The sequence below is a fragment of the Arvicanthis niloticus genome, chromosome 1 (genome assembly GCF_011762505.2).
Source record: "Arvicanthis niloticus isolate mArvNil1 chromosome 1, mArvNil1.pat.X, whole genome shotgun sequence".
NCBI classification, from domain to species: Eukaryota; Metazoa; Chordata; class Mammalia; order Rodentia; family Muridae; genus Arvicanthis; species Arvicanthis niloticus.
The window spans coordinates 72873248-72892684 of NC_047658.1; the positions used below are offsets into that span (position 1 = coordinate 72873248).

At 34.8% G+C, this 19437-nt stretch overlaps 2 protein-coding genes across 3 annotated transcripts; one reads left to right on the forward strand and one right to left on the reverse strand.

Moving 5' to 3' along the window:
* Positions 1-328: 328 nt before the first annotated feature.
* LOC117696986 (olfactory receptor 51A4-like) lies at positions 329-7118 on the reverse strand. The gene is made up of 2 exons (XM_076912591.1): positions 7056-7118; positions 329-2663 (listed from the first exon to the last, which is right to left on the reverse strand). The coding sequence occupies exon 2, from the start codon at positions 2622-2624 to the stop codon at positions 1671-1673; it is 954 nt and encodes a 317-aa protein (XP_076768706.1). The 5' UTR covers positions 2625-2663; positions 7056-7118; the 3' UTR covers positions 329-1670.
* A 4091-nt stretch (positions 7119-11209) lies between these two features.
* On the forward strand, positions 11210-18825 carry LOC117718849 (olfactory receptor 52Z1P-like). 2 transcript variants are annotated; one of them, XM_076939652.1, is made up of 3 exons: positions 11210-11395; positions 11723-11880; positions 15980-18825. In XM_076939652.1, the coding sequence occupies exon 3, from the start codon at positions 16006-16008 to the stop codon at positions 16969-16971; it is 966 nt and encodes a 321-aa protein (XP_076795767.1). In that variant the 5' UTR covers positions 11210-11395; positions 11723-11880; positions 15980-16005; the 3' UTR covers positions 16972-18825. The 2 variants fall into 2 exon arrangements, with proteins under 2 accessions (XP_076795767.1, XP_076795772.1); XM_076939657.1 differs by having other exon boundaries at positions 11210-11880.
* Positions 18826-19437: the final 612 nt, after the last annotated feature.

The following is a 19437-nucleotide window of genomic DNA, read 5'->3' on the forward strand; positions in this document are numbered from 1 at the left end:
TCTGGGTCTGGCATTCATGTCCTACAGACTGCATAGGTATAGAAAAGAGGGAATCTGTGCTAAGGTGGTTTGGCAAGTCCTGGTTGGACATATTAACCAAACAATGAAATTTCATTATTGGACTTTGGTATTTTGTCTCAGTGGCCTAATAAGGGAATAAACCACAGAGGATTAGCTTTAGGAAATTAACAGTTTTAAAGAAGGGAGAGGAAAAACAGTAAAAGAGCAAAAACCTGTATGCAGTGTGTGTCATACGTAGGCCTGTGTCTGCCTTGCTTGAGACTGTTCGAGCCCCTTTGTTACATAAAAGTTTTTAAAATAATTATGATCATGTTAAATCTTTAATCTCACTTTAGCAATACAATATGGTTTTTCTTTGGCTTATAACTGATAGGACATTTTTTCTCTTTCCTTAATAAAACAATTGATCATACTTTACAATTTGAGCTCATGATAATTAGACTTCCACAACTGCAAAAATTTCCATCAAATGCCATTGCGAAGAAGTTCACTGTTGGCCAGTGACTCTGAAGTTGGAATAGTCATTCAAGATTTAGCCTATTTTGAATCAGTTTGACCTAATGCTGTCTCTAGGAAGATATTATCAGAACTTAGTTGAGTCATAGGACACTCAGTTATGTTCACTGAAAAATTACTCACTTGGTAGGTGGGAAAATATATGTCAGATATGAGGATGTTCTATGCTATACTAAATTATTAAGTTAAGTATTAGATAAAGCATTTTAGGTGGGTTTTCCATATATTCTGGGATCATGTGTATGAGGTATGAGAGAAAGAGAGAGGGATATTACAAAATATAACAGAAAATAATAACAAAATAAATACCCTTTATACTAGGCTTCAATTATAAAACTCTAGATATCCAAAACACTGTATAATTTTCAAATATGTATATGAAAGGATTTTCTAATAGTTCCTCAGGATAACTGTATTATAGGGGTGCTATTAGAGTGAGAGCATCTTTCTAACCCAAAGTAATTCAGTGGCCTACTAAATTTATTAAAGTTAATAAGTTTTAGTATAATCGGTATATAAATCGATTTTTATTATTAAATAATTAAATAAATGTAAGCATTGATGGACACTCAAATATCCTCTCTCTTATTGACATTTGCTGTGCTTCTACCAGAGAAACTTCTATGATTATATTCTATTTCCTCCAAGTATACATTCTGTCCTCCTCCCACATCGCAGAATAGGGTGCTATTGTTGATTTCTTAGATGTCTTAGATGGTAATTTTAAATTAAAAAAAAGAATTTTATTTGCAATTTTATATTAAAGTTTAAAAATAATTTTAAATAAAAAATAACATTTTCCCTTTATGTTAACTAAGCTTGTTTTTTGTTTTCTAAGAGATGGTAGGTTTCCACATCCCTTCAAGTTTTGTATAGGTTATGTGTCTCTTTCAAAGTAACTAAACAAAAATATATACATATCCCACACTGACTCCCATCATATAATGTCATTTTACAGTATAGTAGATCAATATATTTTTTAATGATAATCAAAATACTGTCCTCTTCTTGGAAGACAAAATATCTCCTCATTTCTTTCCAAATTATTCCATGAAGTAAAAGCATGTTCTTGAGAAGCAAACAGATGAAAGGGCAGAGGTGTATGGCATGTCTTTTGCTAAGACTGTATGTGGCTATTTGAGCAAGTTTCCCCAAACTTTAAATATTTTACACACTGTAGACCTTATCTGTTTGGTTTTCAGGCTATAAACTAAGGGGTTTAGAACAGGAGTCAAGAAGAGAAAAAGATTGGCCATGGTGACATGGAGCAGAGGAGATGCAAATGTGCCAAACCTGTGAATTAGGGCCAGAACAATGAGTGGGACATAAAATATAAAGACAGTGAATATGTGGGAGACACAGGTATTGAGTGCCTTGAGCTTACCATCTCCTGAAGCAATACCCAGCACTGTTTTCAAAATTAAGATGTAAGAGATAACAATAAATACAGAGTCAACTCCAAATGAACAGAGGACCAGAGACAATCCATAGATGATATTGACCCTGACAGGACCACAGGCCAACTTCATGATGTCAGGATGGTAGCAGTAACAATGGGACAGGATGATACCCTTACAGAAGGGCAACCGCTTAAGCAAGATTGGCAAAGGGACCATTAACATCACACCCCTAACAACAGCTGCAAGTCCCATCTTGATAATCCTGGAGGGGGTTAAAACTACAGTATAGTGTAAAGGATTACGAATAGCAACAAACCGGTCAAAAGCCATGGCCAGTAGGATGGCTGACTCCATGGAAGAAAAGGTATGGATAAAGAACATCTGTGCCAAGCAAGAGTGGAACTCAATATCTCTGTGATTCAGGAGGAAGACATTCAGTACTGTAGGCAGAGTTGACACAGAGAGACCAACATCTGTAGCTGCCAGCATAGATAGAAATATATATTGAGGCTCATGAAGGATGGAAGTGGTTTTGATAACAAAAAGGATGGTGCAGTTTCCTAGGAGGGCAATTAGATACATGACACATAGTGGGATGCAGAACCATATCTGCACATCTTCTAGTCCAGGGATGCCTGTTAGAAGAAGGGTAGGTGGCTGGAACCAGCTACTGTTTGTAATCTCCATAAAATCTCTTATCCAGCTGATAACAGTTTCCAAAGGTCTCTATTGTAAGACACAAATGATAGATTAGAAAACATAAGAGAAAATTATAGTGGTCCACTGGGTCAACACTAAGTCTGACATGTTTATATGAAAGAGTCAGGTTTTTAAACCTATCCGAATAGGTATATGAGCTTAGACAATGAAGGACTGCTGTTAAATGTAGGAAATGGTAGAATTCCTTGTCTTCTGTAGCACACTCACTCTAATTACACTGATCAAGTGTAAATGAAAAGTAAGGACATGATCTGTGTGTCTCAATGGTGAAAATAAAGTATTCTCAAAGTCTCATTTTCTTGATGTTATTTAGTTATGTTAATAGTCTTTTGTTTGCACTAAACTTTTCAGAACTCTCAAAGCAATCTTTGCACTTTCCCACATATCAGCATCATACATGTTATCACTTAACTCTAGTAACATGAACATTTTCCTAATATTTCCTGTGCAGAAATAAAATGCACAGTCATATAACTGTTATGACACTCATGTGATCTGGTAAACTTCATTTAGTGACTTGTTCTTCCAATGAACTTCTGTCATTTGGTATTTTCTTTTAGAATGAAATGCTTACTCTTTCAAAAGACCATGTTGATCAAAATACAAAGAAGAGATGAGATAAGTAAAACATCAATGTTAGTTTTCTCAGCCTGTGCTAAAACAGGATTGGATACCAACAAATAGTTTCTTGGAATAAACAGAAGCATCTGCTTGACAAAAGTAATGCATCAGTGAAAAATAAATGCCAATACTTTAATAAATTTTTCAGATTAGCGTCTTTGAAGAGAAAGTATCATTCTATATCTTTATTTTTAAAGAAGTAGGAACAAATATCTCTTAGTAGGTGAATACATTTAAATTTAATGTGTTGAATGTTTGCACTTTTTATACAGGAGAAACAAAATATTGATGTAACTACAACTGGATATGAAGACAGGAAAGAAAGAAAAGTGAAAAACTCAAGTAAACTATTTATCTAAAAATGTTTAGAATTCAAATATAATGTCTATGTAGAGTAAATATAAATATGATCAAATAGGAAAATCATCTGAAGATCAATTAAATAGAAATAAATAATTTTTTCATTAAAAAGGACATAGGAATGAGACCTATCGTAACTGGAGAGATTAATTGGCCAGTAAAGTGCTTCTTGTACAAATACAAGGCCCTCAGGCAGAGTTCTCAGCATCTATTCTAAAAGAGCTGGATATGCAAAGTGCATCTATAAACCAGATGCTGGGAGGGGAAACAGGCAGATCCCTGGAGCTCATTGACTAAACATTTCAGTGATTCAGAGTTCAAGGTTCAGTAGGAATAAGGAGAGAGACTGAGCAAAAATTCAGCATCAATTGGTCTCCAAAAGCAGTCATGCATACACCAACATGTATGCACATAGACATTGAGTACACACATGCACCATACATGTGTACACACACACACAGATGGGAGGGGGTGCAAAAAGACAGACAGCAACTGAGAGAGAGTAAAGAAACATACACACACAAAGACTGGGGTACACAAGAAGTAATGCACACAAGAAGCTTTATTTTCCCTTGGGAAAATTAGAATTCTGTACCATTTTAGAAATATGTAAATGAAAAAAATCACAGATTTTTTTAGGAGTATGAATATGTTTTTGAAAAGTAGTTCCTCCAATCACAAAAGAACACACATGATATGCACTCACTGATAAGTGGATATTAGCTCAAAAGCTCGAAATACCCAAGATACAATTCACAGAACATATGAAGCTTAAGAAGAAGGGCGATCAGAGTGTGGATGCTTTGGTCCTTCTTAGAAAGGGGAACAAAATACTCATGAGAGAAAATACAGAGACAAAGTATGGAGCAGAGACTAAAGGAAAGGCCATCCAGAGATTGCCCCATAAGGGGATCCATCCCGTATACAGTCACCAAACCCAGACACTATTGTGTATGCCAAGAAGTGCATGCTGACAGGATCCTGATATAGCTGTCTCCTGAGAGGCTCTGCCAGAGCCTGACAAATGCAGAGGCAGATGCTTGGAGCCAACCATTGGATTGAGCACAGGGTCCCCAATGGAAGAGTGAGAGAAAGGACTGAAAGGGCTGAAAGAGTTTCCAACCCCATAGGAAGAACAATATCAACCAACCAGATCACCCAGTGCTCCCAGGAACTAAACCACCAACCAAAGAGTACATATGGAAGGACCCATGGCTCCAGCTGCATATGTAGCAGAGGATGGCCTTGATGGCATTAATTGGAGTAGAGGCACTTGGTCCTATGAAGACTCGATACCCCAATGTAGGGGAATGCCAAGGCAGGGAGGTGGGAGTGGGTGGGGAAACACCTCATAGAAGCAGCAGGAGGGTAGATGGGCTAGGAAGTTTGGGGGTGGAGGAAACCAGAAAAGGGGGTAACATTTGAAATGTAAATAAAGAAAATATCTAATAAAAAAAAACAAAAAAAGAGGTTCCTCAGTAATTATTCTCTATACTCACTGCTTTGCAGACATCTATTATGTTGCCCCTATCTGATGGCTATAGTCCCTTTACACATTTTTATGGCATAGATAACTGGTAATGAGTTTTACAAAGCCTGTCTGTTTTTATGACAGAATGACAAGGAACATGTATAGCCCCTGACAAGAAGGCTTTTTGAAGACCTAAGATACTAAGAACAAGGATATCTTAATATAATTATCTAGAACGTCAGATTAATTTAGATAAATGTTCTTAAAGGCACAGTGCATGGTGGATTGGAGCATCCAGTCACATGACAAATCACCCATGCTCAGATCTTCATCACATGGAGTCTCAGCGCATTAAAACAAAGAACTTGCTTACAAACCACATAACACTCCTATTTCAAACCGACACATACATATGTAGCCACATACCTTCAGGTTCCTATACATTAGTCTAACAGTCCCTACCTCCCCTTTGTTTTAACTATATTCCTGAACATGTTGGAATTCGCTGCCTGTATTTCCCTTTCTTTTCTGTGCTTAGCACTTCTTAGTTCTCAAACACAATTAAATATTAAAATCATCATCTACACCTATGCAAGGTTTACTATAAAACTCAATATATACTTACTCTATTACATAGCCCATTTCTTTTTTGCTATTGTTTGTAGACATGTCACTGGCCCTTTTCCATGAACAGGTGTTTTGTTCCAACTGGTCTGATTTGGTTTTAGTTATTTTGCTCTCCATTCACATTGGATGGTTCAACACACTAGATACAGCTTAATTACTCTTATATTAGATTGTCATCTTTGAATCATAATATACTCACAGACAGACAAACTGTGGTTTACCAATTCTGATAGTAATTAAATCAGCTGATTAATGTTTAGTTTCTATGAAGCCTTTTACTGGAATATCCCTGGCTATTTCAGATCATGAGAATTACTCTAGCCATTACATTTCTATCAGATATTTGGTGTTGCTCCTAATTAACATTCAGTACATTTGATTTAATGTCCTTTTCTTTGTGTTACCTAGATAGATTTTTCTTACCTGATGTTCAGTATCATTAATGTTGGGATCATAAACTCCATAGCATTGACATCATTTATTCTGATCATACAGTTGCATAATGAATATTGTTTAAATAAATAAATAAATTGAAAGTTTATACATTCTTACTGTACCATATATATATATATACCATATATATAATATATATTATATATATTATATAATTAACATTGGCAGAGACATAAAATTCACTAATAATACAAAGTCCATTTTAAGTTCTTGTGTGTAAAATGTTTTGGGGAATCATACATTGGGTGGGGAGAGGGGCATTTAGAACCAAAGAGTAAGTTCTAGTAAACTAAATGAAAAGAAAGGTGATTGCTATCTAAAAGGTAAGCATTTTAGAACTTACAACTTACTCAGTTTCCAACTTCCAGTTACATGTGTCCTGATGTCCATATTACTTTATGGTGAAATTCCCATACTAGCCAAAACATTGTTCTGTTTCTACTTGAAGATTCAGAAGTCTCTTCATTCTTGCAACTTTCCTGCTGCTATGACTCACTTCTAGCCCTCCTCAAATCCTTTTTGTAATCCATTCCCCCCCCCAGTCCTCTTTCAAGAAAACTTACTATGCCATTTCTCTTTCCTGTCTTCCCCATCATTTGAACTTTTAACTCCTACAATGTATTTCTCTTCTATTAGCCATCTCTGATTTCATCTCCTGCAAGGTCTCTTTCCTATCATTCAATAAGGATTCCGAGTTTCATTCTAAAATTGAGCAAAACTTCAGTTACAAAACTCCTGAAGAGAAGGCCTCACTTCTGCTGTACTGATGAACACACCATGTGATCACTTCACCTTAAAACCTGAATTCTCGCATCGGCAAACAAGTTCAGAAGCTCATCTCTTACTTCTCTTTCCAGTTTACCCACCTGGGCATGGGTAGAGAATGTGTGGATTCTTAAGGAGATGCTCAAAGCCACTACCAGGGGAAGCTGCTTGGCATGAGAGTTATTTACAACAATACATGAAGAAACAGATGGCAAGTACCAGAGGGAGGCTATCAAAATATCCCATGAGAGAGTAGCTCTAGCATGCCACACGTGAGATGATGAAAAACAAATTACTTTGAACTGAAGCCTTTCTAACTCTTCTTAGTATCTCAGGTGTTTTATAATTTGCCACATACTCAGTCTTGAAACCCCATGTCACAACTGTCTATTGCTAACAGCCACAAGCTTTCCATTATAGCTGATACAGATGATACCAGTGGTATTTTGGTGTCTAAACTTACTTTGAATAATTTTAAGTGCATTTTTTCCAGTTTTTCTCTGAGAGATTGCTATAATCATTCATCAGTATCATTCTTCCACAATATTTAGATGCTATAGGCTTATGATAGGTATTTATCTATTTAGATTAAATGAATGGTCTCATTAATGTTTCCTTTAATCTTTTTTTCTATAAAATTGTTGGTTATTAGTTTCTCCAATGTATATCTATCAATGCAACTCCAAAATATTGGTATATAAATATATTCTTCTTATAAGTTTTTATTTTTTTCTCAAAGTTGTATTATTTACTTCCTACCTAACAATAAATCATGAATATAGGAGGCTATAAAAATACAGCCCAGCTGTTGGGGCAGCAAGTTGTACTGGGGCAATGGTGTGCTGCAGAACTTGTGAGAGTAGGCAAGCATGCCTGGGTTAACTTGAGGCCTAAGTTACCAGAAGAAGCACATTCCTGAAATAGCCTGGATGGCCAGGAACATGAGACTGGTTAGTTCAGAGACATAGGGTGGAACCAGCACAGCAGGAAAAGAAATTACTATTCTGCTATACTCATATTTCAGTGCCTTGTCTAGTCATCATCAGAGAGGCTTCCTTTGGCAGTAGATGGGACCCAGTGCTGAGACCCAAGGCATTATGGGGAACAAGTGTCTAAATTGGAAGTCCCCATCAGGTTCCTCCCCTAGGAGATTGGGGGACCCTGTGAAAGGAGGGGGAAGAAAGATTGTAGAAGTCAGAGGGAGTGGAGAACACTAGAACATGGCCCACTGTAACAACTAAGCATGGCTCACATGGGGTCAAAGAGACTGAAGCAGTAAGCATGGGGCCTACATGGGTCTTGAGCACCAGGTCTCCTGCATGTATGTTATGGCTGTTTGTTTGTTACTGTTTTGAGACTCCTAAGAGTCAGAGCAGGTGTACTTCTGACTCTTTTACCTGCTCTTGGAACTCTTTCCCTCCTACTGGGTTGCCTTGTCCAGCCTCAATATGAGGGCTTTTGCTTTCTTTCATTGTATTTTGTTTTGTCGTATTTGGCTATCATCTTTTGGGGACCTCCTCTTTTCTGGAGGGAAATGGAGGGATTTGGGGAAAAGGGAAGAGCTAAGATATAGGAAAGGTGGTTTCATTTATCTTTTTAACTAATACAACCCTAATAGAATTATGAAACAATCATTCCTGAAACAACTAAAGAAAAAAACAAAATTACATTTCTGTTGATACGGTTGTTAAAAATGAATCAGTAAATCCATTCCTGAAGCACAACATGTGGTTATCACTCTCCAGAGCAACTTCAACCTTTTGGGTTACAATGAGAGGCCTCAAAAGACTGAAGCAAAAGCATTGCTGTTGAAGTTTAGAGACAAAGCCAGCTGTGTGGACTTTGTGTTGATTGAAAGCACAGTGTTCCATTCATAGGAAGATGCTGATCTGATCGTTTCTGTGCACTTATCACATTGTATCCAAGGCACAGGAATGTGAATAGAAACTAAACATCAATTCATTAATTTTCAAGGCATCTATTAGCATAATTTTGTAGAAATCTAAAGCTTGCATTTGATAACACCTATTAATGAGAAGTTATTTCATTGAATGTTTCCAAAAATGTGAAGTTGATTTTAATACCAAATATTTTTGTGCCATCAGGCAAAACAGCCAGATTTACAATCTACAAATTTTATTTTAGGGGCAGAATCCTGTAGCGGTTTGTATTCTCATGCTAATTGTGTTCAACAAAAACCTTGTTTGCAGTGGCCTGCACTTTGGCTAAAGAAAGCCTGCCCCCAGTTGGCTCTGATGGGAAATAAAGTTGCCAACAGCCAAGGGCTAGGTAGACAGAGGCTGGACTTTTAGGATTTCTGGGCTTGGTAGAGGGAGGGAGAAAACATGAGGATCACCATGAAGAGGAAGAAGAAAGGTGAAACTTAAAGGTCCATAGGCAGTAAGAATTCAGGAAAGTGGCCCTAGCAGCCACTTCCCTGATTGGGTCTGTGATAGCAGAAACAAAATATTGATTTTAAAGGATGTTAACTCTGTAATACCTAAAGTGAGTGTTTGCTAGCCGAAGTGCCCTCCCACCCATCATTGAATAGCCAAAGCCCACCAAATTAACTGGTGTGTGTGTGTGTGTGTGTGTGTGTGTGTGTGTGTCTGTGTGTGTGTGTGTGGTGTTCATTCACAAATCCAGAGAGCTCTATGGATGGGTGTAGTGCACTCTCACAACCTGCCAAGAGCACAGACCAGCGGGTTAAATAATTCACACTAGAGTCCAGTAAGGAAATCACAGTTCACCTTTCTTTGAGTTTGGTAGCAATTCTATGATATTTTATTGACTCTTAAAATAATTTAATTCACCATTATCTCTTATACCTTTCATATTGCTTAAAAACTGGAAATCTTAATTGAGGCAAAAGTCTGTTACTGTTCCATCTTATCATCAACTGGAATATATATATTTGTATGTGTATGTGTCTGTGTGTGTGTACGTGTATGTGTATATGTATATGTATTCATTCATCATTATCTGACATTGTTACTTTTAATCTATGTGTTTCAGTTGCACAATGGGCTATAGGGGGGCTTGTCCATTTAGCATAATGAAAATCTATTGATAATAATTCATATAAACCTATACAATTTTTATAGTGTTTCATAGGCAATACTATACTCAACAAATCACAACTTCAAATATGTATTAAGGAACTACTTCTAATTGTATTGACTACTCTAAATTTTACTGTCAACAGCGTTAGCTTGTGTAAATAATGGTATTTGGGACAGAAGCCCACTCATAATTTAAGGCTAAATAACTTGCTATTTGTGCAGATAAATTATTTGCCTCAAAATTTTGAGCTTTGATATCAATAACTAACAACTGGAAAACTAATAGTAATAAAAGTATCTATTGGCCTAAATACTGATCTATGAATATATATATTTATCTATGACTATTGATCTATGAATATATATATATTTGTTCATAGATCAGTATTGTATGTATGTGATATAAGTGTATTGCTCAGATTTAACTTAGGAAGTCTTAACATTCCCTGAATATGAAATAGTGATTTGGTAAAAGTTTTGACCAACATACCCAAGAAACTGGGTTTGAGCCTCAAAGAAAACAAACAATAATAAATTGTAACTTATTTCACCTCAGAAGATTCTGAGCTAATATTCAAGACATTAAAATCTAAGGAAATATCTGATAAGATTGATCGGTGACAAAGAACAATGCCTGCTCTCCTGGGGCTCCAAGTTTAGTTCCTAACCTATAACAGATTTTTCAGAATCACTTTATGCCCCAGTTCTAAGGTCTCTAACATCCTTTTTGGACTTTCTGGGTACTTACAAATATATTGTATATACTCACACAGGCACACACACATACATATGAAGTTTAAAATAAATTTAATAAGTCAAAGAATGAAGTATTACATAGAAATCTCTAAGGAGTACACTGATACGATTAAAGCATAGGCCCATTAGCCCTGATAATCACATTCTTACAGTATCATTTAAAAAAAAACAAACAAAAAAACAAGTCTGTCAAAACAGTCATAGCATATGATGTTGGCTGTACTAGGATATGATTAAACCCTTAGAATTGCCTCAGAAAGATGATCTTCCTGGAAGTTTATTTAGTTGATCATTAAGTTGTATGTTTTGTTTTGGTTTCCTTACCTAATGTCCTGGGCTTCAAAAGACCCCAGATACTTTCTGGGATTCCTCAACTCTACTGAGTCTTAGGTCTCTCAGGATTGTATCAGTCTTTGTGTGAGCAGTAGGACATAACTAATGAGAAACAACCCGTCTTGTGACCACCAGGGAGTCTAGAAGTGCAGATAGAAGAGGTAACACTGGTCATTAGAAATGTGAGAATTCATAGTGTTGTCTACAGAGGGTGTCCCCTAAGAGTAAGATAGATAGTTCTGATTCCTAGGAAAGGGGCAGTGACAATGACACACTCAATTCTGTCCCAGGTATGGTACTTGTCGAAGCAGTGGCTTTAGCTGTTTTAAGGTTGAAGATGGAATCAGGTGTTAGATTCATGAAATGTGTTAGAAATATTTGTAACTAAACACCTGATATAGTAGGGTATTACTGTTTCAGTCCTAGAACATCTTAATGATAAGTAATTATATATTTTAATAGGTAATAACCATGATGAAAATGTCTCCAGAATGGGAATTGCTCATTTTTTCAAAAGTAATGATACGACAGAAAGAAATAGAGCATTGTCACCCCAGTGTAGTCAATCACAAGTTCGGCTTCTTACAAATGTAGAATAATCCATGATATGGTTTTAGATTCTACCTCAGAGGCTTCACTGTATTAAGGGCAACAGGAATGTTCCTCACATCATTCAAACCAGAAATGAAAGAACACATTAACTAATGAAGCCTTACTGAAGTGAGGACATCTGAGTCTCGAGACAGAAGATCTTAGTGCACTGGGGGATCTCATGGTAAGTTTTGTTTACTGGTTTAGTTCTTTGGATGCTTGGTTTGGTACTATATGCATTTGCTTTCACATTAGGTAAATTTTTGAACAAAGTGAAAAGATGAAATAGGAGATGCTCAGAAGTCAAGAGCATGAGAGTGATGTGGGTAGGAATGAGGAGAAAAATAACTTTGTTATGAACAAAAATATGAGATGATTCTAACAAATCTGTGAGCAACAGATTGCATAGGGAACTTAATATTTTAATGGATGTCACCTTGTGTTGAAGGAAGAAAAAACAATGTAATGGTGAAAACCCCATAATAGCTCTAGCTATGTGAACTCTGAAGGAAGATAAGAGCATAACGGTATCCAAGACCAGTTGTAAAGCCAGTTTATAGAAGGTTGCTCTGTTAGTGGCAAATGAGGGGGTTAGTTAGAAAAAGGCAAGCTGAACCTGCCATGTTACATACTAGTTATGTGTAGTAAGCAAGCTGCTTAGCCTGTTCATATCTCATTTTTATAACTTGTTGTATAAATTATAACATTAATAATATTTATGTTAGTGTGTTGTTCAAAATATATTTCATGAGCTTTACACTACAAAATCATGCATCAAAACTGATTGAGAAGGCCTTAATATATTTAATTTAAGAATATAAACAAGACAAATTATTCAAAGGCATCCTGTGGATTGAACAGTCTGGAAAATTGAGAGTTGTCACTGTTCTTACTTAGATTATGTACCTGAGACACACTAGAAGTACCTATGCAATCTGTTCTCCTATGTTTCAGTAAATTTTTTTAATCTAAAGAATGAATTATAATAGGAACAAAAAAAACAGAACCAGGTGCTTTTACCCTGTGAACTCCATATCTGTAATTGGATTTTATATTTTGTTTCAAATAGAATAATAACATGAACCCTTTTAACTTAAGCTGTAACAGACATAAAAGTCAGAAGAAAACTTTTGCAGTGTCTCAGCAAAAGTCATGGTGACTGCAAAGACCTGAAGTGAGAACTCTGAGATGTTCAGTTGTCTTCCTAGTGCCCTATGTACATTTGATAAACTTTCATATTGATTTACATATTTGTTACACATGCAAAATACTTGCATATTATTTAAAGACAAAAATGCAACTTAAGAGGCAGGCAATATTTATATTATATTATTCCCTAAGAAGCTTCTTTGTTTTCTAATGATACATAAAGGGATGAATCCAGATGAGAGGTTAGATGAAGAGGAACTAGGATGAGTAGAGGGAAAGGAAAACATAATCAAGATATACTATATAGAAATATAGAAATATGTTTTAATAAGAAAAAGGAATAACTATATGTGCATTTTAATACATATATTACATTGTCAATTTTAAGTCAGCTGACTACCTGTTTCCTATTCATATTCCCCTAATCCTAGTGCCTCATGGACTTTGTTTGTCTAAAAAAGAGTCATTTTCCAAGAATAGTCCTAAGATGATTTCTGAGTACTCAAAATAACAAGTGTTCTTGCTCTTGACAAAACATGATAGGATGAAATCTGGCCCATTGGCTGGTTTCCTTCTTTATCTCATATCTGTTATGATGCCTGCATTAGTTATAAAATCATATCTGCTATGACGTGTGCATCAGTTATAGGATTATATCTGCTATGATCCATGCATCAGTTATAGAAATGGTTACTTGCTGAGTAACTGTGAGAGGCATTGTTCTGATTCCCTCATTTCATATACACAGCAACCTAATGCGATAACCATGGTCATCGAGTCACTTTAATTGCCTAATACACACAGATGAGAAGTTGGAGACTGGAATTACACTATAGACAAGGGTCTGGAGTTAGAGTCTGGAACCCAAGCTCATACTGAACTGTCTTTTAATATTCTTCAGAGTGCAATATTTGTTTTACAGAAATGGGAACTCCATAAACATTTATTAAAGATTAATTCACATGGGCAACTAATTAACATGTATCATCCTAAAAAGTGTAATTATCAATATTCTCATGAAGGTAACAGCTTATAGAATGCAAAGATGCTTTCATTTATCAACAAAATCACAAGAAACCCAGTAATTCATAAATAGTATAAATTACTTTATAACATACTTCATTAATTCTTAATTTACTCTATGTTGATTAATGGTATCACTACATTTTTATCAGATTATATCAAATAATTTATGAAATTTGTTCATCACACCTTAATCTCTATAAAGAAATCTCTGTGTTATACATTTCTTTATACATATATCTAACCAAACACAGTTTTGATGGTAGTGCTGTTGTTCTGTTTTTGTTTGCTCTCTTGAGCCACCACTCTTTTTCTAATGAGAGGCAATAACAGTAATCTTCTATTTTACTGTAACAAGGTTTACTTTGACAAAAATTTGTTATGCTGTATGCCAAAAACATAATCATAGCTATCATTGAATCTAAGGCTGAATTGATTAAATAAAATGTAAATTATGTTGTTATGTAATACATCATTATGTAACTGGAAAAAAAACAAAAATAATCACAACATCCTTTTAAAACATTACTTTGAAATAATAAAGCATTATTTGTATACACACAATGTGTATGAATATGAATAAATATGTGTATGTATATGCATACATGTATATATTCTTTACCGAAGATTTAATAAATCATTCTTAACATCAAGTTTTACTCCAAATGTCATAAATTCTACAATGTGAAGTTCAGTGGTTAAAATCTAAGTGTCCACTCATTGTCTAATTTTCGTTAGCCTTCAATGTGCTAGATTGTTTGAAATACGTGCAGTTATATCTTCATTATATGAACTTTTTATTTTATTTTCTTGTTCTTCCCAAAGACAAGCTTTTTTGTGTGAGTTAAATGTGTCTCTGATAACCAGATTTAAGGACAACAATTTTATGAATCTTTACTTTTTTATAGGCATAGTATCTGTTATGTTAATCATACATTGGATTTCTCCTAACATTTCTATCCTAGCCTGTTTTGAGAGGTGGTTGTTTCTCCATGTTTTGAGTCCCCTGAAAGGAAGGAAATCTAATTGAATGTATTTCTGATCTCTATCTGATTAACATTAACATAATACTATACTAGAGTGAATTTACAATTTTTATCTGTTTTTTTATTTATTTACAATTCATTAATTTCTTCATTTTCTATAGTATTTTCCCCAGTGTCATTGAAATTTGTTCATAAAATGAATAAAGAAAAAACCTGAAATATAAACAGAACTAGCAGACATATGTCATAAGTGTGAATGGAAGTCCAAGATCATCAAGGATAGAGTGAGAAAGAGAACTCCTTTGTGTGTAAGAGTATGTGTGCTGACTTCTAATAGTGTGGCATAATCACATAATCATAATCAGCTCAGTGGTGGTTCTTTGTGTGCCAAAACCATAATCGACAAGCAGACTGCCAAAAGCAGCAGTAAATGTGGTCTAATCACAGTCATAATCTTACAAAAAAACATTATCAAAGCTCTGTGTATGATTTTGTTGTAACTTTGTGAATAGTTCTCAAGCATGAACTTTGAACATCGCAATATGGTCATGAGAAGACAAAATGTCAGATGTCTGGTTTAGCTGGAACATTGTTATCTGCACTAAAGTCAAACAAACAGACAAATAGATCCAGTATCAAAATACAAAACTGATATGTAATCCTCCAAAACAGGAAATACCTATATTTTTACATCCTTGATTTGTCGAATAAATAACCCAAGTAAAGAAAAGGGCTCTTTTAAACTATAAGTTTTATATTAAAATAGTCTTATTAAAATAAATTTCATATTAAAATGTAGGTAATGATTATCACTGATTCAATAGCTACAATTCCTCATAACAGTAGCTTTCAGACGACTACATCTCTAGACCTTAAAGAAGAGAACTATATTTGATTATCAGAACCAAATAGGGGAAATGAATGATCATAGGAAAAGCCTGACAGAGCCTCTGAGGTCTGAAACAAAAGAAACACATATAAGACATGTAATGAAGAGTCTAGTCTTAATATTATCCAACTGTGAGTATTCACATTTAGTCTAATAAAATATCATAATTTTGTCTTCTCATTTTTATTGTTGCTGGTTTTGTTGTTGTTCTTCTTCTTCTATGTCTTCTTTGGCAGGTCCAGAACTAGTAGGCAAAATAAACATGACAACATCTTCAACCACTTTAAATTACACCAATGTCAGAGATATCTGGTACACCATGATTGGGATCCCAGGACTGGAGGACTCACACATATGGATCTCCATCCCCATCTGTTCAATGTACATAGTGGCCATTGCAGGCAATGCACTGCTATTATTCCTGATCCTCACTGAACGCAGCCTTCATGAACCCATGTACTATTTTCTGTCTATGTTGGCACTGGCTGATATCTTTCTGACTACAATCACAACACCAAAAATGTTAGCAATCTTTTGGTTCCGGGCTGGAGGCATTTCTTTTGCTAGCTGTGTATCTCAGATGTTTTTCCTCCACTTCATCTTTGTGGCAGAGTCTGCCATACTGCTGGCTATGGCATTTGACCGTTATGTGGCCATCTGCTATCCACTAAGATACACCACCATTCTAACCCCATCTGTAATCATCAAAATGGGCATTGCATCTGTGATCAGAAGCTTCTTTATCTGCTTCCCATTGATCTTTCTTGTTTATAGGCTCACCTATTGTGGGAAGAGCATCATTCGTCACTCATACTGTGAACACATGGGCATTGCCAGGTTGGCCTGTGACAGTATCAAGGTCAATATTTACTATGGTGTGATAGTGGCACTGTTTTCCACATGCCTAGATGTTGTGCTGATCATTGTCTCATATGCCCTTATCCTTTGTGCTGTGTTTAGAATTCCTTCTCGAGGTGCTCGACTCAAGGCTCTAGGTACTTGTGGCTCTCATGTCTGTGTTATTCTTCTATTCTATACTCCAGCGTTCTTTTCTTTCTTTGCTCATCGTTTTGGGGGTCATAGTATACCACTGCATGTGCACATTCTCCTTGCCAACCTCTATGTTGTGGTACCACCCTCCCTCAACCCCATCATTTATGGAGTGAAGACTAAACAAATTCAGGAAAGGGTTTTCCAAGTTTTTTCTTTGGGAAAGTCATTTTGCTGATCTAAACCAAACAACTTTATTCCATTCTTCATATTTTCCCCATAAACTATATAGTTCAAGAGTATCTGAAGTTACAATGTAAATGTTAAACAAATTATAATTTCTGAGGGTAATTATAGCAATTTTGAGCAATGGAAAAAGGCGTGAATTATACTCAGAACATACTTTGTTTGGAATAAGAACACATAGCTTTATGTACTATTTTCATCTTTGTTACAGCATACATAATTCATAATATTTCAGAAGCTTTATATTTTATGTTGCCACATAAAACATGGAAAAACTGATACAATGCTTGTTCATATACCAAACAAATGGAGACAGAATCCTAAATTATTTTGCCATTGAATTTCATTTTTTTAACTGGAAAATGAAGATACTGCATATACAAAACATTATTTTTTTTTCTGGTTATCACAATATATTAGTCACAGAGCATTGGGGTTCCAAGTTCAAGTATCATGTTTAAGATGTTCAGTTTGGGAGAATATTTAGTCTTCTTTTATTCTTGTACATTCATCTCCAGTTTGCACTGATGGATGGATAGATAAACAGACAAATAGACAAGAGTGTCCTTACATAAAACTTCTAATCTAGTTCCAGGTATAAAATAAGAATAATAACTTTGTTTATTGTTATTACTTTTAGTAATTGAAAATGAGTATGAATATGATTATCCTAGAGATTTAATTTTTTACTATATTCCTTCTTCCACAGAAGACAATACTGAAGTATGCACATGTTAAATTTCTTCACTGTAAGTATAGTAGAAAGATGGCTAGAGACAGATTTTAAACATGTTACCATTTAAATTAACTAACTACAACAATCAAAATTACAACAATCCCTAATTTTCTCTGTAAATAAATATGATGGTAGCAGCTATTCCACTTGGCCATTGTATGATGGCACTGCACACTGCAGAATGCTTATAGAGCAATACATACACGTAAGAGTATAATATTTATCAGAGAGAAAGTCTGATGAAATATTAGAGAACATTTAATGAGTCTAAGCAATTAAATACAGAGGACCCTCACATATTGACTTGTATAATTCTGTTAGCAAATTTACTAGCCTCTGTGTACTTGTTCACATAACTAAACTAAAACTATCATAAACTAAAACTATCATAAATGTTATGATTAACTTGTTACAATACAACCCAAGTTATAGTATAGTAAAAATAGTTATAATATAAATCACAACTAAGTATGTACAAGGAAATAGAATACTTTTTACAGATAAACAAGAGAATATAAATAAAATTAGGTTTATGTTGGTATGCATATATCCAGTTGAAACAATATGTTTATTATGTTTGCATAAAGTATGAAAGAAAATATTAGATTTCATTGCTAACTCAGAATTTTTAAGGAACCATTTTAGTGAAAAAATATATTTGGTACTTTAAGCTCCATAAAGTCTCTCCTTTCCAGAGTGGAGACCTAGTGTTACTATTACCCTATCCCACTAATCTGCAGATTTTCCTGTTGTTTTCTTCATATATTAGATTTTTATATACATTCATTGTAATGCGATGTCATTCTTGTCAAATTATCACCTAATAAATCATCCAAGATTCTTATTTGCTTGCTTTCTTGTATATTAAAATCATGTTTTAACTGTTTATTTGGGGTTGTTTCTTACTAAAGAGGTGATATTTGGGGGTGTTGAATTTGTGAAAACAGACAGAATGCTCCTGTGAACTATATCTATTGTCAGTTTGTTGTCAATGATGAGAAAAGAAAATGCATTTATTTCTACAGAATTCTTAATTGTTATTTAACATATTATTTTTATAACTCAAGATTTATGTATCCCAAATATTTTCCAAAGTGACTTTAAAAAAGATTTTATCTTTCATAAACTGAGAATAAAGTTTGAAATTGATGTTTACAAACACAAATCTCTAATAACCAATAAATATTATTGCTGTAGATCTGAAAGTATATATTGTTCTTGAGAATAGAAAAAAAGAGGGGTACAAAAAAGAGAATTTACACTACACTGTGTATATATATGATACTGGTTCCTTGCATGTGTGTAAGAAGTAACATGGGACTAAGGTATCTACCACTCTACAGTTTAGAGAAGAAAAGATCCCAATTCTACATGGTCTGAGTCAGTGAGTTTCCCCAACCAGACTGAAATATCTTTTAACTCAAAAGACACATAATAGATTTACAGAAACAATGTTGGTGGTATTTTGTTAAAAATCCTCCTAGAGATGAAAAATAGTTACGAAGCTGCCATTGAGTAACTGGTCTCTGGTTACTTGTGATAAATATTTTTTTAAAAAAAAAAAGATGTTACAGATCAAACTGTTTCTAGGTCCTTCTGTCAGAATAGTTGCAGTGTGGTTTGTTAGTGCAGGTAGGATTTTTGTGTTAATCCATGAAAATGGTCTCTGAATTATAGTCTTCCTATGAACCTAGTCTACCATTTACTGGGCCTCTTTTGTCA

What these genes read in the sequence shown, in the direction of transcription:
- LOC117696986 (XM_076912591.1), bottom strand. Translation starts at nt 2,624, where the DNA reads ATGGAGATTACAAACAGTAGCTGGTTCCAGCCACCTACCCTTCTTCTA.
- LOC117718849 (XM_076939657.1), top strand. Translation starts at nt 16,006, where the DNA reads ATGACAACATCTTCAACCACTTTAAATTACACCAATGTCAGAGATATC.